General features: G+C 26.4%; 3 protein-coding genes across 3 annotated transcripts; 1 reads left to right on the forward strand and 2 right to left on the reverse strand.

The window, feature by feature from the left end:
• Positions 1-431: 431 nt before the first annotated feature.
• Positions 432-3,421, forward strand: LOC127258081 (transcription factor MYB98). Its single transcript, XM_051284722.1, has 4 exons — positions 432-1,455; positions 1,606-1,732; positions 2,879-3,046; positions 3,089-3,421. Exons 1-4 carry the CDS (start codon positions 788-790, stop codon positions 3,419-3,421), a joined length of 1,296 nt encoding a protein of 431 aa, XP_051140679.1. The 5' UTR covers positions 432-787.
• Positions 3,422-4,078: 657 nt separating this feature from the next.
• Positions 4,079-5,243, reverse strand: LOC127258092 (glutaredoxin). Its single transcript, XM_051284740.1, has 4 exons — positions 5,076-5,243; positions 4,808-4,896; positions 4,427-4,525; positions 4,079-4,347 (listed from the first exon to the last, which is right to left on the reverse strand). Exons 1-4 carry the CDS (start codon positions 5,129-5,131, stop codon positions 4,268-4,270), a joined length of 324 nt encoding a protein of 107 aa, XP_051140697.1. The 5' UTR covers positions 5,132-5,243; the 3' UTR covers positions 4,079-4,267.
• A 1,878-nt stretch (positions 5,244-7,121) lies between these two features.
• Positions 7,122-10,599, reverse strand: LOC127258091 (isocitrate dehydrogenase [NADP]-like). The gene is made up of 15 exons (XM_051284739.1): positions 10,270-10,599; positions 10,134-10,177; positions 9,932-10,041; positions 9,292-9,329; positions 9,145-9,222; positions 8,974-9,027; positions 8,794-8,895; positions 8,621-8,709; positions 8,432-8,535; positions 8,264-8,332; positions 8,056-8,171; positions 7,925-7,959; positions 7,692-7,834; positions 7,497-7,619; positions 7,122-7,396 (listed from the first exon to the last, which is right to left on the reverse strand). The coding sequence occupies exons 1-15, from the start codon at positions 10,523-10,525 to the stop codon at positions 7,315-7,317; spliced, it is 1,443 nt and encodes a 480-aa protein (XP_051140696.1). The 5' UTR covers positions 10,526-10,599; the 3' UTR covers positions 7,122-7,314.
• Positions 10,600-24,080: the final 13,481 nt, after the last annotated feature.

The following is a 24,080-nucleotide window of genomic DNA, read 5'->3' on the forward strand; positions in this document are numbered from 1 at the left end:
ATTTTTGTCCGTCTCAAAACAATAATCTTATTTCTATAAATAACCATATTACTATAAAACTACCCTTACTTTTTCATTTTTATTACATAATTGTCACTACTTTTAACACTGATACACTCACAAGTTTTTTATCTATATTTTTTACCGACTACCAATATAAAATCAATATTTCTTAAATTTCGTGTCCAACTCAATTAAAATTATAGTTCTAGAACAGAGGGAAATAATTGTGTTTCTTTGGATTAAATTTAATGAAATTTAATTTGAATTTGATATTAAAATAATATTTGATTAAATATTTTATAAAAAAAAATGCAAAATCAAATAGATGAGCATTAAATGAATGAGCAAACATATATAGCATAAAATATCAAAATTTCAATCCTTTGATAGTCAAAAATTTAAATCAAAAGGCAATGGAAAAGGCAAAAACCAATATTATTAACGTTGTCAATCTGCTGAAATAATTCGTTTCTAATATAAATAAATAAATAAATAAATAATAATAATAATAATAATAATAATAATAATAATAACAATAATATCCATAGAGCAGCTTGATGGTCTCTCGTAGCTTCCCCACCGTCGATCCTCCCCACCCTTCAGATCAACGGTCCTCATTCAATCCCATTAATCCTCCACTACATACATATATACTGACACAGTCACCACTTCATCTTCTCCATTCTCCACACACAGACACACACACACAGAAATATGTATACAATATCTATATATGTATATATACATATACATACATGTACATATATATTGAAGGGCTAATTGCATGGATCTCGACACATGTTCTTCATCTCAGTGCAGAGGCAATCATCAAAATCAAAATCTTCATCTTCATCTTCATCCTGATATTTACAAATATCAAACTCCTCCAAATCTCCATGAAAATCCGTACTCTTCGTCATCATCTTCTTCCCTTTTACAGAATCTCGATGATCACAGCCACTTCAATTTCATGGCAGAACCACCACCACCACCCAGCCAGGCAGGAGCAGTACTGTACGATCCATTGGATCACCAAAACCCTAATCAATTGATCAATAATATCCAATTGCAGTACCCTTATAATTTCCCTCAGATCAATATCATAAACCCTAATCACCATCAAAGCTCGACCACTGCTTATTTCCACGATTCAGATCATCATGCTTCTATGGAAGCTCTGCAGTATCAGCGGCCGTTGGATCTGCAGATGATGATGATGATGATGAGCTCCCCGCCAGATTATCATCATAATCAGCGCATCATTGATCATGATTCCTGCACCTTCACGATAATACCAGATCGTGTTGATAATAATAATAAAAATAATATTACTATTAATAATGGTAATAATAACAATGTTTCTGCTGCAAATGATCAGAAGGCTAAGAGGAAGAGATTTGTGGATAAAAAGTCTGAAATAATTAAAGGCCAGTGGACGTCTGATGAAGATAGGTACTGTAAATATGTATATATATACATACATTTTTGTCTGATTATATATTGTAGTTTCATCTTTAATTATTTCATATCAGAAATTTTATTTTCAAATTATTACCAAGCAAATTAATTCATGAATTGGCATTGTAATTGATTTCTTGTAAGATTGCTGGTGGAGTTGGTGGAGAAGCATGGAGTGAGAAAATGGTCATCCATAGCCAAAATGCTTCCTGGGAGAATTGGGAAGCAGTGCAGAGAAAGATGGCATAATCATTTAAAGCCTAACATTAAGGTTAATCTTTTTATTTTTCTATATAAATTTTCAATTGATAATTATATAAGTTAAACATTTGATATGTGACACTCTTTGTGATTTATTTATTTATTTTTTTTTTATATGTATGTCAATCATCTAATATTGCAATTCGGTATAGAAAGAAAATTAGTTAATCATGAATTGATGAAGGGTTATGATATTTCTACTTTGGTGTACTTAATTTACATAAACGATTCATATCTCCAAAGGTAACATATCCCATCCATTCTTTTTAATTTCCCAATTTTGATTTTTCCTAAAAGACAGGCTTTGACGATCTGTAGATTGGCATTTTAGTTTTGGAGTAATAAGCTTCATGCCAAAATGTGAAATTTGGTGTGTTTCTTTTTTAGCTGGTTTGAAAATTTTTAATTTGAATTTGATATTAAAATAATATATCCAAAAAAAAAGAATATCGTATATTAATATAAAAATAATGTCATTTGTGTAATATATTTGAAAATTGTAAAATTGTAAGTGTATTAATTATGTTCAATGTAGTAGAATTACTAAATTATGAAATATAATCATTTGTTTGGACTAAAATCCAAAATGGTATCCTTATTGGACGGATGGACTATTATTTTTTGAAAAAAATACTGAGACTAAATAGTAAAATTTAGAATGTTATGTTTTGGACAATAATTGACATAATATATATGGAAATAGTTACGGTACTGATTTAAAAAATGTGTCTACGCCCATAATATATACAAAAATTGTGTAATAAAAGTAGGTACTACTTATTCACAATTACATGCTTGTTTGCATAAGAATATGTTATTTGCTAAAATTAGTGTTGTATTAGACTATATTATTTACTTCATGTGTTGTAGTTGTATTGTATTAGCACATAAAATATATTATCTGTAATAATATTCAGCACAATAAATTCAGCATTGTAATTGTGGTCGTATATATAGATTCTATATATATATATATATATGTATGTATATCAAATTGGTAGTTAGGTAGAGGGAACCAACCCATTGAAGTTCTTCAAAAAAAATAAAATAAAATTAGAAATCCTTAATCACTAACTTGACTCCATAGGAGATTAACATGGAGCTTCTTCTCAAAGGTTGATTGACCAATTTATTTAAGGCTTTTTAATGCACGCAGAAAGACCGGTGGTCGGAGGAAGAAGACAAGAAACTGATCGAGGCCCACCGGCAGCTGGGCAACCGGTGGGCGGAGATTGCCCGGAGCCTCCCGGGGAGGAGCGAGAACACCATCAAGAACCACTGGAACGCCACCAAGAGAAGGCACCTCTCATCCCAGCGTCGCACGGCCATTGCCATTTCTTCTTCATCTCCTCCGTCCCTGTCTAAGTCATCTTCCAGCCCGACTCCCGCATCTGCTTTACAAGACTACATCAAGACTCTCCTCGATAATTCTAACTCCGCCGACACCGTGAAGAACGCCTCATCAGGCCACTCTGCATCCACCTCCCCAGCTCATCACAGTAAATTGAAGCAGGAAGTGGACAATATTGAAATTGATCAAGATCAAGATCAAGAAAGGTCGATCGAGTCAATAATGGCGCAGAGTAATGTTACTCAGGCTGATAGCAGTTGCGATCAGCAGCAACAACACCACAACATGACTTCTGAGTTGCAGAAAGAGATGGATTTCATGGAGATGCTCTCTTTCACCTACATTTAGTAAGATAACTCGATGCACACACAACGTAAATGTAAAGGAGTTTCAAGTTTCGCCTTGGCGGGCTTAGCTGGTTTGGTAAGCTTTCTAAGTTTTTGATCTAAGTACAAAATGATAAGTTGAGTGTTTCCGATTACATTACATATATAATGTATGATGAATCATACTTTTTTTTTTTTGTGTGAGAATAATGATGTACTGCTCTTACATATATATTGGGTGGGCAAGATTTGTTGATTCTTGATCCAGCAACAAAGAAGACATTTCCATGGTTGGAAAAAGCTCAGAGCCAAGACTACGATCAGCATTCTGGTATGTTCGGTTAAAGGATTCTATCCAAATTTTACAATTCATCGAATCTTCCCTCCCCCCCCAAAGACATCAAATCAAATACATGTTTGTTATTTTTTATATTATACTAAAAATCAAGTTTACATTCAAAACATTACATCGACATCTTTTTATATCACATCATACAACTATTCCAATTCAAAATTTTTATCTTTCAAATCCAACTCAAAATCCAAACCACCGAACAAACACACCCTAAATGTTTTTCGGCAACTAAGATAACTAAGCTAAGGGAAAACAGAGATTGGTGGTGGTTGAATCTGATCAAGGCTAGGATGAAATGAATCCACACAATTCATATGTGTAACATTAAAGAAAACATTAATATATTTCATATAACAAACATTTGAAAGATGTCTACATTCCAAACTCTTGATCAAAGACTTCAATTTCAAGACAAACACAAGCACTTATAGCCATAGCAACACAAAGTTGTTAGGGATTTATTACCACAATAGCAAACCTTATTTTTTACCAACATAGCAATTGACAAGCAGTCTAAGCAGAGGCTGTCGCAACAGCGCCAGCATCAGTCAGCAACGGGACAAGCTTCCCTTGATTGTGCAATCCTGTCGTCGCTGCAAAGGATGGCCAACATGTCAATTGATATCTAAAAGAAAAAACTTGAACTGTTAACAAGAATGGTTAATCTCTTACTATCACAGCCACCAATGTGCTTCCCACCAATGAATACATTAGGGACCGTGCGCTGTTTGGTCCATTCATACAGAGCTGCTTGAATTTCGTTTCCATCACCTTCAGATTTACAGATATAAGATTTTTAAAGTATAATAAATCGAATTGAGAAAGAATAAAGCTTACACTATTTCTTCACACTTTAAAACATAAGGATTAAATTTTCTCATGCTTGAGATCCATAACATGATTGAAGTAGCATAGAATTGATAATTTAAAAATGATTCCAGATTTTACAAAATAGATAAGAACTAAACAACATTAAATCCAGTCAGAGAAAGCGACAATTAAACAAACAAATAAATTCCTTTCAAAATCACGCAGTTAGAAGAAAGATCAAACCCTCGGTATCCAATTCAATGGCCTTGAAGGAGGCGCCGAGCTGCCCCAATAATTTCTTCACGTCCTTGCAGAATGGACAGTAGGATTTGCTGCAACCACCAACGGAAAAATCAGATCGCGCGCTTATTCAAATTCACAAACCACAATCCCACGCAGAAAAAAAAAAGAAGAAAAAAGCAGCGTAATCCCCTCTCTCACACACAAAAGCCATTAAACCACAGAGCAGCTGTAGCACAAAATCGAAAACAGATCTATAGAGAGGGAAAACCTGAAAACGACGACGGAGTTCTCCGAAACGATACCCTTAGCCTTTTCAAGCGCCATGTCGTCGCCCTTCCGCGTTCAAATTGGTCGTAGAAAGAGAAGTGAGATGGAGCAAAGAGCTATGGCATACGCGTGGGAGAGATACATGTACATAAATAAATAAATAAATACAGTGTGAAACGAAGCGTGTAGACGGGAGCGCGTTGAAAATGGAAAGCGCAATTATTTTAAAACAGGCCGGGCCCAACATTGTTTACAAGGGCCCAATTTAGCATTTGCTTTTTATCTATATTTATCCGCGACTAAAAGTTACAAGTAATATAAATATCAGACAAAAAATAAAATAAAGGTATTATAAAAAAATAATAAAATAAATTTAAAAATACTAATAAAAAATTTTATTATTGTCTCCATCCCAATCAATTTAAGATAAAAAAAAATAAAAAATTTAATTAGTTAATAAATTATAATATTATTTTATTATACTTTTATATGAGTAATATATTATTGATAGTTTTAATACATATGATTAAAATAAATTTAGAATATGTAATTAAATATTTTAAATATTATTTATATATCAATAAAATATATACAATATGAATATCATTCTGTAAAAAATAAAATTTTAAATAATATAAATAAATAAAAATATATTTATTAATTTATAATTAAGATAAAACTAATTTTATAAAAAAAAAAAATAGAAGTGTTAAATGTAGATAAAAATATTTGTTTGTTAAAGAGATATAGAAATAAAGAGGTTTTGAATGGGTCCTTATATGTTATTAAGTTAATTAAATTGATTTATCTTTGTTAAGTATATGTAAATTTAGTAAATTTTACTAAAAATTGAAAGTATTTGTTAACATATAAGTATTTTATTCTAACTAAAAATATATGTTAGTTACATATAAATAATTTTCTTATAAAGTTATTTTATTTATTTTTTAAACAAAATTAAATATAATTTAAATTTAGGCTCATAATCAATTCACATTCCACAATAGTCTTTTCATAAATACATATTAGTACCCAAAAGTGCGCCATTCGTCTAAATCCCGGCAGCAAAATGCCTATAATTTATTTTAGAGCAAAAATTATTTTTGTCATATTCAATATTATAATTATTAATTTTAGTTTCATTCAAAATTTTTTATTAATTTTGGTCTCACTCAAATAAAAATTTATAAATTTAGTCCAAAGATGTGACTCAGAAGGTAACTCACGACCATGTTGATTACCCTGCACTTTTGAACACGGCCGTGTTTCTGACTGTGTTCTTCTGAACATAACCATGTTTCTATTCATGTTCTCAACCATATTCTTGCACATATTCTCAACACAATCATATTTAAGTCATGTTCATAACCTTCTTCTCAACACAACCATATTTTAAGTCAGAACCATATATATATATATAGATATATATATTTATAATTCAACAAAAATATTTTTTATAATTATTTCATAATATAAAAAATAATCATTTTTAATATTTAAAAAAAAATTACAAAAAAAAATATAAATGTTAAAATATTTAAAATATTTGATATTTTTGAAAAAAATAAATAAATTTAAGAATAATAAAACAAGAATCAAAACCTTAGAAATAAACAGAGTCAGTGTTTCAAAGTCGACCTGAGTAATTAAACAATTTTGTCCACATAACAAACTAATAAATCTATTCAATGGTTGAATCGTTAGTTCTGTGCAAAGCCTATATAACCTGTAGGATAACAATGACCGTTCACCTGCCCAAAATTTGACTGTATATGCATGTAGATGTAGTCCACACTCCAAATTGCACTGTCTTACTTGTTGAGTCTAAGACTCCATACAACAATGGCGATTTCCTTCATAAAACTATTTCTTCTGGGATATATATATATATAAAAGATAAGATATGTACACCTTCAAATGTCAAAATAAACCTTATTATTTTATTAAATAAATCAGATACAATTTTCATGAATATATATTGTCGAGTAACGACAGCATCAACATTTTTTCTCCAATAATAATAACAAATAAACCAATACTGAAAAGATAAGAAAAATGATAGTATTTCATATTTATACTGCAACTTCACCATCAATATACAAATATAAGTTATCCGCAAAAACAAGAGCAATCTGTTGAAGAATATAGCATCAAATGGTTACTAAAAGTAGTCAATGGAAGGGCTAAAGCAAAACCAATACCAGGTTTCCAAATGGCAAAAGGTTGTCTGAGTAAAACCTTTAAACAAGAAGCTTTGAGTTGAGATTCTGGGCGACGGCATCGATGAATTCTTCGGTGCTCAAGTAAAATTCCCGCGACACCCTACGCATCAACGGTATTCCTTAGAAACGTGCAAGAACGAGATATAGATAGCGTGTTGCTACTCTAGTAAACAAGTGCAGAGACATATGCTTTAGTTTACTTTGGCCCGTGAATGAGGATAGCAAGGTCTTTTGTCATCTTGCCCGATTCCACGGTCTCAATGCACGCTGCTTCTAGCTTGTGAGCAAAGCATAGCAACTTTTCATTTCCGTCGAGCTTCGCCCTGAAAGAAATGTTTTGTAATGACATGTAACGATGTTTTGGAGAACACATTTTCATGTTCTAGAAAACAAACCTGTGTTCTAATCCTCTTGTCCAAGCAAATATAGAAGCAATGCTGTTTGTGCTAGTTTCTTCGCCCTTTTGATGCAGTCTAAAGTGACGGGTTACAGTCCCATGTGCGGCCTCTGCTTCTAATGTTTTGCCGTCACCAGAAAGCTATCAAGCAGACACAACCCAAACAACGGTAAAATTGTCTGAATATTATATATGTGTAAATCTATATAAAAATGATGACGTAGAACTAACCAATACAGAAGTCATGAGTCCAAGAGAACCAAATCCTGCACATAGCACATGTAGGTCAGCCAGGTCAGCTGATCTTTACAGCATAGTTAACACATTTTGACACTATTAATTTCAACGTAAACGAGAATCACCTTGAGCAAGTAAATCACTCTGGACATCTCCGTCGTAGTTTTTACAAGCCCATACATATCCACCGCCACTTTTCAGTGCATATGCCACCATGTCATCGATCAATCGATGCTCATACCTATGCAGAAGCAGGGGGACACAATAAATTTTACAGCAATAAACGCAGAGGCACATGTAAATATACAATCCATCGCAGAATAAGCAAAAAACCATATTGAATTTTCTTCAAATTTCTCCTTCCATTTCTCTTCATATACCTCCTGAAATATATCCTTGAACCTGAAAATATTTGAAAAGAGGGTGAGTGTTGTGAGGTATTCCACACATGCTGCAAGTATGATAAGACTCAACCATGGATTATTACGAAACATATGTTACCTGCCATCATATTTCTTAAGAATAGTATTCTTTGTACTCAAGTAGAGAGGCCACCTTTTACCAAATGCCATTGCCATTGATGATTCAGCAAATGCTCGAATAGACTAGTATGTTCTCAAATGATTGTGAAGAAACAAAATGTTATTTGTGTGCGGCAGTGCAAAGCAAATTTATTGGAACAATAAAAACCTGGTCAACATTGTACATAGCAAGCGCCACTCCTGGACCTTTAAAATCGTACACTTCCAGTTCCCGGGGTTCACCTCCATTTTCTGGCTCTGGAAAGGAAATAAGTGGAAGTTACTGCATGGCCCTTGTTATTTTAGACTATAGTTATCATATGCCAAAGATTATCAGCATACCAAAAACCATTTTAAGCTTCCCTGGTCCTTCTACAACAGTGTCAGTAGCACGATATTGATCACCAAATGCATGTCTACCAATACAAATAGGTTTAGTCCACCCTGCAAAATGAGATTAAAACAACTAAAAGACTGTTCATATGCCACTTTATTCAATAATTATAAAAATAAAAGCATTACCATGGACAATTCTGGGTATATTTTCGCACAAAATAGGCTCCCGGAAAACAGTTCCTAGGATAGAGATTGCATATAACAATACGTTATGTGAGTAAGATATTTAATAATCAGAAAATGCATAAAAGTCTCTTGGAACAAAGATGGCACAACACACGGTTTTTACATACAGACCATTTAAAATATTCCTGATTGTTCCATTGGGGCTTCTCCACATTTCCTTTAGTCCAAATTCCTTAACTCTGCCCTTATCTGAAACAAAACAATAAGGTTTCTCTCTGTTTGACATCTGTTACGAGGTCAAAATTGGGAATCACTAACCTGGAGTAATTGTAGCACACTTTATAGCAACATTATACCTGGAAATAACACAAATGAGAGGACAAAACCAATGAAAGTTAGCTTCAAGTGTACTGCACTAAAATTCAATAATTCACCATCTCGCAAAAGGAATTACTGCTTTCTTACGAGTGTGCGATTAACTGTTAATAAACATCTATTAGTTTCGATTGGATTCTATATGTAATAATCTGCATATTACAGACTCGCTACTTCACAAAACGCCTAGCCCAAAAGTGTGTATATTGCCAAGTATCTATACAACAAATTGCTCTACTCTGAAAACTTACTAGACCTTAAGAAAACAATTAATCTTGCTTTTACACAACCATTCTACTTTGCAATCATGGGGGTGATAAGACTTCCAATGAGTACAACCATTCCGTGATCCCAAACATGGTGTCCACCAATTCCTCTAAACCGTGATAGATTTAAAGAAGTAACATATTAGCTCGATTAATAGAGTCATTTCAGCTGAAATTATAAAAGATATTACAACCATCGTGATAAGAATCATTACATTGCTTTAGTAACCACAAATTTAGGCATTCAAAAACATCTTAACAGAATCAACAGAGAAGTGACAAACATTTAGCCACAAATAGGAATCCTGCAAACTTACTCAAGTGCTGCTTCCGCACTCTCAATAGTAACTTTGTCATTGGTGGCATCACGATTCAAAATCCCCAAGTCGAAATACTTTATATCCAACTCCAGATAAGGAAATATCAACTGCATTCACGCGAAAGCAATGCAATGAGTTACCAATATTCAATCCAACTATACACGATCAACAAAAAAACAGTGCAAAATAGGGTGAAGACCTTATCTTTTATCATCGTCCAAATCACTCGCGTCATTTCATCACCTAAACTCCTCAATACACAAAGTGAAATTAAGAAACCAAAATCGAGTAAAATCAGTCAAATCTTTCTTCGAAAACAACAAAAAAAAGCATACCATCCATTTCAACTACGGGATTCTGAACTTGAACTTTATCAACGGAGGCCGCCGCCGCGGCAAAACAACGAAAGGAAGCATTGGGAAACCGAGCGGGCAGAGAGGCACTGCTCGACAAAAACGATCCAGGCGAAAGTACCAAACTACGAGAAATTGGCAATCTAGGGTATCCAAGGGCAACACGAGGTGGCGATGCGTTAGTCGCAGCGGAGACGATCATGGCGGTGGACCGGAGGCGGAGGCGGTGCGCGAGCATTTTTGTTGGACGGACCGTGGGTTTATAGCCTGAGGGGTTTTGCAGTTTGGACGGCAGAATTAAGTGATAAAACTAATAGTGTGTGTTTGGGGTTTTTGGATTTTGAAATGCGAGAATTTGAATAGGCGTGTGTGATGTGATATAAATAAGTGTTTGACTACAATATTTTGAATGTAAAATTGATTTTTATTATAATATAAAAAATAAAAGATATGTGCTTAATTTGATATTTTAAGGAAAAAAGAATGGGATGAATAATATAAATCCAATCCCTCAAACAAACACAAGATCTAGAGTGATAAACCCTTCGACGCCGTTAAATCGGACGGCGAAAAACCGTCCATCCATACGCTGTCGTTTCGTACAAGCCATGAATAGAGTGAGTTTGTTCATTTGTATGATTGGTATTTGAAATTGAAATCTAGATCACTTTTTACACTTAAATATTATATTAAAACATTATTTAAATAAAACCTTTAAATTTAATATATTATTTTACATTAATTTCAAATAATTCAAATAAACAAGAATGTACTTAGCATAAAGAAATAGAAATAGAAAAATACAAATATTTTTATTCATTTTCTTTTATGAATCTTTTTGAATTTTAAACGGGCCTACAAATCTATTCAAACTCTCAACAAATTTCTAAATTTTTGGGTGAGATTTCTCAAGGCATAACGACGGACGGGGAAGATTGACACCACTCAAAAAATTGAAATTTTAGAAATGAATTATTTTTCTTTTTTTATTTTATTTTAAAATGAAAAATATTGCATTCTTTTTTATTTTCATTTTTATAAATTTAATATTTATAATTTTTATAAGATGTATTATTAAATTTAATGAAAAATTACATTCAAACTACAATTAAAATAAAAACATTAAATTATTTTTAAAAAACTAAATAAATCCACAAATTCTCAGTTTAAGTTCACTATTCTTTTCATTTTTAAATATTTATATTATACTCCGTTGTCCCACCTCTTACCTCTTGTATCCAATTTAATTGAACATTAGAAAATTTAAGTAAATTTTAATTAGTAAATAATTAATAACTGTATTAATAAAAATAATTATTATATAATAAAATTAATTATAAATTGTGATTAAAATAAATAGTATAATTAAAATTAAAAAATTATAAGTTATGAAATTTAATATATAATTAAAATGTATAATTATATTTTCTAAAAAGAAAATGACAAATAAGGTGGAACTGAAATAAAAATAGTGGACAAATAAAGTAGGACATGGAGATTACTGTTTTTTTATAATAATACATTAGCGTTTAAACCCGTGCTATGCACGGATGTTTATATTTAAATTTAATTATTATATTATTTTTATATAATTTTAATATTTAAAATAAATCAAAATATATATATGTAAAATAATTATATAATCTAATATATTTATATTTTACTATTTTAGTGGTTGTATTTTTTAATGAAATTTTTTCTATAATTTCACTAATGTTTTTATTTTAAATATTAGAAGAAAATGCAAATAATTAATTACTACAAATATTAAAAATAAAAATAAAATTATTTTTAATTATAATTTTATTGTATAGAAAAAAACTCATACAAGAAAATGATGATTGATCATATTAACTAAAATATATATATAAATATACTCCATAAAATAAAATTAAAAAGGTGTAAAACTCCAATTTATATTCAATTTCATAAACTTTTAAATTATAAGTGATATGATCTTCATAATCTATCAAATATCATTTATAATAAATAAATAAATATTTTGCATAAAATCACTTAATATAATAATAAATTAATAAACTAATAATATACAATAGATATATAAATCATAATATCAAACTATCCATATTTATAATTACAAAAATCTTTAATCCAAATTTTCAATAATAATTATCAATTTTTAAATTTAAAATAAATGAAAAAAAATTAAATTATATGTAAATATATGTATAATAAAATCATCCGACCAATATATGTATAATAAAATCATCCGACCAAATTAGCATTTATAGTTGAAGTTTACAATTGAAAATATCACTAACAATTATCCAAATCTTTTTTATTTGAAATTAAATTATATATAAAATTATTATAAATTTTGTTATTGAAAAATAACCATTTAAAAATTAACTAAAACTATTTAAAATATCCAAATATATAATTAAATATGTCAATATAAAAATAAACAAAATTTTTTTTATATAAAATTATAAATACAAATATATATATTTTTTTATTTTTTATGAAAATTATATCAAATTAATTAACAACATCAAAATTAAACTTTTAAACAAATTTAAAATAAATATGTAAATATAAATAAATAAAATAATATATTATACAATATTATAAAATAATTATAATTTTATCGTATTAATATATTTTTAATTTTTTCCTTTTTTAATGAAAATAAATAACAACATAAATATATTTATAAAAAATATATTCACATTATTTGATGATTGAAATTATCTTCAAATTGCAACTTTCAATATCCATACCTCCGATGACCAAAACAAAATAAATAAATTGAAATTATAATAATGGAATAAAGACAATTTAGAAATAAATGTGATAAAAATAAAGAATATTAAACAAATAAATTATAATAGAGAAAAATCGAATTCAAAATTTCAACTCAACTCATGCTAATAACTTGGTCTATCTCAAAAGTAGTATAATCTAATTACATGAGTGAATTTTTTGATTCTACATAAAAGAAAACAATAAAAAATATAATTAGAATGAATAAGAAAAAAATAGAAAAAAAAAAGAAAGAAATGAAAAAATTAATTTAAAAAATAGATCGAAATTATCTTCAGCCGATGATGAACAAATGTAATTAAATAAAGAGAATACTAAACAAATAAATTATAACAGAGAAAAATCGAATTCAAAGTTTCAACTCATGCGAATAACTTAGTCCATTCCAAAAGTAGTTTATTCCAATAACAACAGTGAATTTCTTGATTCTACATTTAAAAAGGAAAAAAAAAAACATTATTTGATTGAATGAATGAAAATAAAATTGAAAAAAAAATGAAAAAAAAATGAAAAAATTAATTTGAAAAATAGATTGAAATTATCTTCAGAGACGAAAATTTTTTCATACCGAGTACTACCATACTTTAAAAAAATCGAATAAAACTGTATATCCATAAACATACTTAAAATAATTATAAAAATTTTAAAAATAAAAATATATAAGAAACCTCAAAATTCTGAAATTGCAGGAATTTCAAAACACCTTTTGCTATAGTTATATATAGGATTTCTCGTTATTTTGCATTACTTACAAAATTTTCTATATCACACACATAAAAAAAATATCTTTCAAACTATTTCACTAAACAAATAAATTCAAACTAATGGTGCGTTTGACAAATAGCTGATAAATGTTAGTTAATTTAATTAGCTGGTTTGACTAGCTGATTCAATTAGCAGATTGTATCAATGTGTTTGGTAAAACAACTGTTTGACATTAGTTGTTTATACATAAAATGACTATTAAAGACATTGATATGTTATTTTTTTAAATATTTAATTTTGTTGATTTTGATTTGAAATTTATGAGAATTTTTTTTTATTAATTATTGAAAATTATAAAAATATTATAAAATATTTATTTTTATTTTATTATTTAGATTTGAGAAAATTATTTTACTAAAAAATAATAATTTTTTATTAAAATTATGTAAAATATCAAATATATTTTATTATATTAATTATTGTTTTAATATATATAAATAAATTAATAACTTTTATTTTTTTTATTTGATTTAGTTTTAACATTTTATATATTTTACAAATAAAATAATTTATATGTAATAATTAACAATAGTAATTATTTAAATTTATAAAAATAAAAATATAATTTAATAAATTAAATATATTAAAAATAATTAATAAATACTGCTATAAAAATATATTTATATGTATAAAATAAATAATTAAGTTTTAAGGGTAAATAAGAAATAACTAAAATTAAAATGAAAAAAAGCTCTTTCAAAATGTTGGATAGATGAGCTTTTCAGAAATTAGTTTTTTGAGTCCAAAAAGCTCTTTAAAAAAACTAATTTACCAAACACTTAAATTAACTTAAATTAACTTTTTGACCGGTCAAACAACTAAAAGTTGTTCAATAAACTAAAAACTTTTCAAAAAAAGTGTTTCTCAAACATCTTCTAACTGGTCGTATTATTACAATAATATAATTAAAATATAAGAATATTGTTTATTAGATCATGTACACTTACTGAGAAAAAAAAAAAAAAAAAAACTGAATGCTTAAATTGAGCTTGAACCAATCAATGTAAAAAAATTGAAAAATTAATATAGGATGAAATGAATTTTATATATTATACTTTTAGGTAATATTTTTAAGAGATGTGTATATAACAAACACACTATTAACACTCTTTAAATAAGTTTCGAGAATTGTAAAGTTTGTTGGTTTGTACTTATATTCAACATTATATCTAAGTAATGGGTTTAGTCACTTATATTTTTTTATTGTAACGATTTCTCATGATTATTATTTAAAAAATATGTAATTTACACATGACAATTTAATAGAAAATATTACTTTTTTTAATATTAGTACAATTTTTTTATATTTAACGTATAAAAAAAAAAACATATCCATAAAAAAACACAAAGTGAACAAGGTTAAAACAATAAATTAGACTATTTAAGATTAGAAAAATTATAGATATAAAATTTAAAATTTGTAATCTTTTTTAGTAAAAAATAATAATAATAAAGCAAAAGAGCGATATGAACAACTGAAACAACAATATAAACAAAAGATATGAAATATAGAAAATAATAAAAAATCAAATACGTAAACAAATTTCTAATTTACTATAACTTTAATTAAAATATAAATATAAAAAATTACTACAAATATAATTACTTTTTTATTATAAATATAATTTATAAATTAGTTCAAAAGAATCAATTTGTAATAAAAATAATATAAAATTTTTCAAAAATACAATATTTCAACGAGCTGATTAAAATAAACAGTTCAACAAACTCTATAAGGTAAATTATTTTTGGCCTAAGTCTTAGAGATCAATGAATTTTAACTGTCCAGGACAAATATACTATTTCACTCATACTCCCAAGGAAACTATGCTACCTTAAATGACGTTTTTCCCTTTGAACGTTGAATTATGCGCGACCCATGCTGCCAAGTAGAAGATTTTACCAATTCCAATAAAAGATAAAAGGACGTATGAACGAAATTGAAAGTTATGAAAGTTGCAATTGCTTCAACTATTTAACCGCCTAATTGTTTCAATTGCTATTTAATTTTCAAAATAATTATTGGGTAAAATTACTTCCTTGTATTTTAATAAAAATACACAAAATACTCTATATTTTATTTATTGTGTGAAACCTCTTTGTGTTAACGTAAAATTTGCATGAAACACCATCATTGTCCAAAACTGATGTTTGGTTATAAATAAAACCTAAATTAAACAAATTTTATACAAATATAAAATATAAAATATCTTAAATAATTTTTTGAATAAAATAAATAATTGATCATTAATTTATTTTAATAATTTTTGTAAAAATCAAATAACGCATAATTATTTGACCACGTTCCTTTGGAGCGTATTAATACTAGTCAAATTCCACTGTAAATATCATATTTTTCTATGCATTTGTTCATTCTTTTGTAAGCACTCTTCAAAATTCAAATGGTAAGGAGTTCTTTTCAACCGTTTAGCACAACGGTTAGAAGACTCTATGGAAGCTCTCTACTCCTTACATCTCTTAGCCGCCACCAAAATTCTTTTCCGACAAATTTTTATTCCTGTTTCCAGTAGATTAAATATAGGAAGATCACTGCTTTCTTTAGAAATAAGATATGATCTTTATTTTTTTTATTTGATCCACAGACATATCTATATTCATACGTGAGTTATTTAAATTAGGTTTTTGATAAAATTGTAGAAGAACGATATAATAGTTAACTATTTATGTATATGATCGCATCGCGTTAATAACATAGATTAAGTGGTTCGTAGTATTTAAGTATACAAGAACGTTATCAGCTTGTTTAATTTGTGATCAGATTTTAATTTCGACTGAAGAGAAATATCAAAGGGGGTAGACCACTAATGAAATAGACTAAGTAATAATTAACTAGGCATAGGTGTTTGTTTATCGGGTCACAAAGATGATCAGTAACAATAACTTCTCTTTTTAAATAATGTTTTTACTTAGGAAATGAAATTCCATTGTAATTTCAAGTAAAATATCAATTGAGTAAAAAATCAGATTTTTATCTGCCAGTAAAAAATAATATATATATATATATACAAGTTAAACAACTCTAATTTCAATTTTATTTTTATCCAATATCTATTGTCAGCTCTATGTCATAAACATATAATTTTCTTTCAATATTTTCATAGCTTTACTTTTCATTTATCAATATCATATCAATATATTATTTAAAATTCAAATTCAAATTCAAATTAAAAGGTCAATTTCAAAAATTGTATATTTTTATTAAAATTTGTGTAAAATCATAGTCAACCTAGTGTAAAATGCAAAAAAGACACTCAAAGTGTAAAGCAATACATGAGTGTGTTTGTCTAATTTTTATACTTTTAGTTAGTTATTGTGCTGTAAATATAGGATTTGTTCGTTCAATAACAATTTTTTTGATTAATATTACAAAACATAAAATATATATATAAAATTTATAATATGTAATATATTATATTATTTGGTCAAAGCCAAGTCATATTGATTTTGATGAAATTCGCAAACTAATTTGAAATAACTATCAAATCATCACACAATATATAACATATTATCAATTTAGCACATTAATTCGAAATAATTAGTAAGTCGTTGCAAGACAAATAGCATATCTTGTATTACATAAAAATATATGTTGTTTGAATAATATCCTATGCTGAAATTAACATATATTGTACTACATGCAATTATATAATATGTTATACTATATATTGTATTAAATTTTGCTGTGTGAGTTATATATTGTATTGCATTATATACTTTGTTTATTGTACTATCTGCTATAATCAAAATTCTATTGTGCTGAAATATGATTATATAATTTTCTATTAAAATATTTGTCATATATTATATTAATATGTGTTAATTTTTGTATAAACACTTGTTGATTGAATCAAAATATATTGTGTTAAAATCATAATTATATTTTACTATATATAATTATATAATTCGCTATTAAACTATTTATTATATATTATATTAATATGTGGTGTTTCTTTTATGGTAACGAAAGCAATTATATTTCCTCCGTCCCAACCAATTATGCAGCATTTCATTTTTTTAGTTGTCCTATTCAATCTTTCCGTTTTCCAAAAAAGTAAAAATTAACAAATTTTAATTAAAATTAAATTTAGTTAATTCAAAACAATCTATTTAATATTTTACTCGAAATTATTTTAATTTTTTTTTAATTATGTTTAATTAGAACTGATAAAAATAAATATGATCCAAAAATTTGAACTCGACTCGGACATGATATGAAAAATCGGACTTAGGTCGGACGTAGCTGAAATTTTATAAAAAATAAAATTAATTTAAAATTTTAATATTTTTTAAATATTCGTAATTAATAAATTCTAACGATGTATTTGGGTTTAGAATTTTGGATTTTGATTTTGCATAAATAATAATAAAAAATTAAGTTGAACACTTTTTTGATTTAATATAATATGTATTAATACCATATTTCGAATGTGAAATTTAATCTTTGATATAATATAAAAATGATAAATCGAAGTTTAATTTAGATATTTTTAGAAAAAAAAAAATTGGTAAATAGATTCTAAAGGTGTGTTTAGTTAGAGTTTGAATTTTTAATAATATTTTTTATAAAAAATTTAAATAGGTTGTTTGACGTAATATAAATATATATTAGGATGATATGTTGAATTTAATATTATTTTTACTATAACATAAAAAAAGGAGTTTAATATGATATTTTGGAAGGAAAAAAATCAAAAAATAAAATCCAACGGTGTATTTTATTGGAGGTTTAAATTTTGAATTTGGATTTTGAATAGTAAGATTTTTTAATTTAAATATTCTTTTATGTTATATAAATAGTCATTGATATGATATTTTGTGTATAAAATTGATTTTTAGTAGTATAATATAAAAATTAAAAACTAAGAATTTGAATTAATATTTTTGAAGAAAAAAATTCAATGAATAAGCTTAATTATGTATTTGGTTGGTATTTGAATTTGAGTATTGATAGTAAAAATTTTTAATTTGAATCATTATTACATATTACATGAATATATATTAATGTGATATTTAAATAAAAAAATATTTTTTAATATAACATAAAAAAAAAAAAATTAATTTAAACAAACCATTTTGTTTTCTCACAACATAACAAATCTCAAAGGCCATAGCATGATTTAAGATAGTCATCGCCTCTTGGAACTGCCGATGTAATTTTCATAGGATGTTTAAAGTTTGAATATTAAAATTTTTAATTTGAATAATTATTTAATATTTATATTAATATGAATTGATGTGAAATTATTTTTTTTTAAAAAAGTAGTGAATAGTAAAAATTTTGGGTGAGCTCAATCAAACACAATTTTTTTTTTAATTTATATTTTTAGTAAATAATTTGTTAAGTAATTTAAATTCTTTTTTTTTTTAAAAAAAATAGTATTATTACAAATAATTACGTAATTATCTATCTAAATGCAAAAGTTATTTATGTTAAAATTATTTAATATTTATTTTGCTCATAAAATAATAAATAAATTAATATATCTTACTCTATTACAATTTTTATATCAATTAAATTAAATATAATTAATTTTTTTAATACACACCTTTTTTTAATAATTGTGTTAACAAAAAAAATGGCTTAATTACATGGGACCGAAGAATATTACTCCTCCGTCCCACATTTTATATCCACTTTTTCATTTTCATCCGTCCAATTTATTTTTTTATTTTTTATTTTTGAAAGAGAATTATATACTTTAATTTTATTTTAAAAAATTTAATTTATAATTTTTTTTAATTTTTATTATAATAACTAGTTATTTTAATCTTAATTTATAATTATTTTTATTATATAATAATTATTTTTATTAATATATTTTTAATTATTTACTAATTATATCTCTCATAAATTACTATGTTTACGGTGAAACAGACAAAATGTCCGGGACAAAGGGTATATAGTATCAGTGAACCTACTCTATGTAAAGGCAACAATTTTCTTCTTTCGGCAGCCGATTCTTTTGAATTTAATCTTGCCAAATGCCACGATGTCATAATATTAATATTATTTTATTTTATTTTTATTTATGTTGTTGTACAGATGGCACCGGTCTTCCACTTGTTTTGAGGGGGGCATTAATACATCCACTATTGCCAATTAAAAATTATAAGTACGATGGCTGTGTTCTTACAAAATTATTACTTCCTCCGGTCCAGGTATCATGTCCACGTTGTTGATTCTGTTTGTTCAATATATCATTTCATTTTTTTTAAAAAAAATGATTATACACTTTAATCTATTTTAAATTTTTTAATTTTATTCTTTTAAAATTTTAATTAAACTAATTAGTTGTTTTAATCTTAATTTATAATTATTTATATTACAAAATAATTATTTTTACTAATACAGTTTTAATTATCTACTAATTACATCCCTCCTAAAATACCGTATAGCAGATAGTATGTGGGACAGAGAGAGTATTTTTTATTTATATTCTTAACAATAAGAATAAATAATATAAAATATTTTATAAAATTAATAAAATAAAAAATTAAATATTAATTTAAAAAGGTCTAATGAAAAGAAATATTTAATATTTATTACAAAAATTAAATATTTAATTTAAAATAATATAACATATTTTATATTATTTATATAATTTTTTATATTATACATAAAAAAAAAAAAAAAATAATCAATCTAAAACGGAGCCTATATATATTTGTCAATTAATTATGATGTTTTGATGGATGCCATACCTAATAAATACTTTCTCTACTTGACCGATATAAAGTAGTATTATTTTTAGGATAAATTATATAATATTCCTTTGTGTTTTTAGTAAAAATATATAAGATATAAGAAACCTATTAATATAAAGTTTGTACGAAACACTCTCATTATCTAAAATTAATGATTTGTTTTAAATAAATATCTAAATTACATAAATTTTATACAAATATAAAATATAAAATATCTTAAATAATTTTTGTGAATAAAATAATAAATAAATATCTTATGCATTTTTATTAAAATATAAGGGGTTATATGATGTACACTTATTTTTTATTTTTTTAAATATATATTGTTTTAGTAAATTAATTACACTTAATATTATAAATACTTTTAAAATTGGAGTATTTATTTACACTGGTATTAATATATCTAATTATAATACAATGACAACAAAATTTTCATACATAAAAACTAGCACGAAATTATTATATTTAAGTTTAATTGTTATATTATTTTTATCTAATTTTATAAATATTTAAAAGAAATAATATATATCTTCAATTAAAAAATATATAAACAATAATACTACTATGATTATACTTTTTATCATCTTAATATTATATTTCTTCTATAAATTATCATTTTTTATATTTTTTTATTAAATTTTTTATTTTATATGCATGGATGCTATATTATAAACATTTATTCAAATAATATTTTAGCTATATGACTCATTGACACTCACTATAAAAAAATATATATATATTTTTTAATTTTAAAAATTAACTTATAAATATTTCTAAAATATAACAATAAATTAACTATAATATACAATAGAATTAATAAAAACTTTCAGTAAATAAAATAAAAACATCTTATTAAATTAGTATTTAAGTTTACAATTGAAAATGTCAGCAACAATTATCAAAATTTTTTATTTGAAATTAAATATAAAAATTAAATTATATATAAATTATTATAAATTTTTTAAATTAAATAAAAATTTAAAAATTTGAAACGGACTAAAACTATTTAGAATAATTAAAATAATATAAATAAAATATTCTAAATAACTTAGCTGAAATTTTGTGTTCAAGTTCCGACAATGATTAAGCGGGAACAAGAAAAACAATAAAAAAAAATAATTAAGTAAATAGAAAAAAATAAAAATCCAAAGATTAAAGAAAAATACTCAAACAAATGTAAGATTGATTCGCAAGAAGAATATAGAAAATAAATGTGAAAAATAAATCTACAAATTAGAGAGAAATACTCAAATAACTCGTAAGAAGAATATGCAAAATAATTGTGAAAATGTGTGAAAGAAAAACAAATAAAAAAGAAATCTTACAAAAACTAATTTTTGAAGAAAATTTATCTAAATAAATTATCAAGTTTTTAAAAACTATATATACACACTAACACCTAAAATAAAGAATGAAAAAAACCGTATAAAAATAACTGCATAATAAAAATTGAAAATGTTTATTTATTTTATTCTTAAAAAAGCTATTATTCCGTTGATGTATTTTTTCAACAAACAAAAAGTAAAATTCAAAGATGTGGAAAATATCTTTAAACTTGATTAATTAGTGTCTGAGATTAGGAATCTCTAACTGCACGGTACATAAAAAAAATTTAACTGGAAATAAAATGCTGAAAATTTAAAGTGGTGATCCCCAAATCTGACTTTGCTTTGTTGAAGTTGATTGAAGATAATTTCTCCAAAAAAATCCAAATCCTTAAATATCCCTTGAGAAACTATACTGGAAACCGTCGCCCGAACGGTTACAATGTCTCTTTTCAACCGTCTGCTAACCCTTCTCCTGCTGACACGTGTCCTCAACCGACCACAGTATCATTCTCACTTACTCTCAACAATATCTAACTCCCTGGACCGACCGCAGACTTTCCACTTCTTTGACCCGACCGCAAATCTTCCGCCTTATTGATCCAATTGCAAACCTCCCGACTTGCAGACCATCCACCTTGTTAGTACAGCCGCAAACCTCCCGACTTAGAGACCATCCACCTTGTTAGTCCAGCCGCAAACCTCCCGACTTAGAGACCATCCGACTTATTGGTCCAGCCGTAAACCTCCCGACTTAGATACCATCCGACTTATTGGTCCAGCCGCAGACTTCCCGACTTAAAGACCATCCGACTTATTGGTCCAGCCGCAGACCTCCCAACTTAAAAAACCATCCGACCTGCGGACCTCCCAATCTGAAGACTTTTCGACTTGCGGACTTCCCGACCTGAGGACCTTCCGACCTGCAGACCTCCTGACCTGAGGACCGTCCGACCTGTGGATTTTCCGTCCTTAGGACTTTCCGTCCTGCGGACTTTTAGACCTAAGGATTTTTCGACTTGCGGACCTCCCGACCTGAGACCTCCCGACTTGTGGACTTTCCGTCCTGAGGACTTTCCGACCTGAGGTCTTCCGACCTGCGGACTTTCTGACTTGAGAACCTTCCGACCTGCGGACCTTCCGACCCGCTATTTCCTTAGAAATATATCCATTTTATATGAGTTTCCTACGGTGCCCCTTGGCCAGCTCGATCAACTCGATCGCTAGGCCCATTTTCCTTTTTTACCTTGAATTTTTTAACTTAATTCTAAATTTCATACGTAACATATTCAAAGAATATATCACACATAATTTTGGATATTTATAAATACTAAGATTTATAATTGATAAGAAAATAATAGTTATTTAAAATATTTTTGGTTAAAGTATAAAACAAAAGTTTAATTATTAAATATTGTTAATTAAAAATAAATTTGTTAAAAATTCTAAAATCACTGTAATTCTTTTGAATTATCCAAATATACGACTATAGAAAATATTATAAAATTAAAAATATATAATAAAATAATAAGTTCTCAAACAAGTTAAGAAGAATACAATTATATTTAATATAGACTTTAAAAACTGTAAAAAAGTTAAAAATAAAAATAAAAATAAAATTTAAAAAATATGAGATTGTAGAAATTTCAAGACCATTTTCTATAGATATATATATAGGATAAGATAGGTGGCAATGATCTAAAAAATTCAACATAATGTTGAGAGGGCATACACAATATAAATATATAAATACAAACAATATATGAAAGTATTAAATAAATGCGCATATTTATATTGGATGAATACATTTCATGGTTGGATGAATACATTTCATTAACCAATTTTAAAATTGTGTTATTTGTTCAGGTAAATTATATAATATTTTCTTGTCTTAGAGTAAAAATACATAAAATATTATGTGTTTTATTTATTACGTGAAACTCTTTTGTATTAATATAAAGTTTGCATGAAACACCTCCTTGTTCAAAATTAATATTTGGTTCAAAATAAAATCTAACTTATGCAAGTTTTATATAAATAAAAAACGTAAAATGTTTTAAATAAGTTTTTCAATAAAATAAATAAATAATAGATTAAATCATTTATTTTTATAATTTTTATAAAAATCAGATAACAATTTGTCACTCAAAATTATACGACGAATAATTAATCAATTGTTTATTTATTTATTTT

The sequence above is a fragment of the Andrographis paniculata genome, unplaced genomic scaffold (genome assembly GCF_009805555.1).
Source record: "Andrographis paniculata isolate CXL003 unplaced genomic scaffold, ASM980555v1 Contig59END, whole genome shotgun sequence".
NCBI lineage: Eukaryota > Viridiplantae > Streptophyta > Magnoliopsida > Lamiales > Acanthaceae > Andrographis > Andrographis paniculata.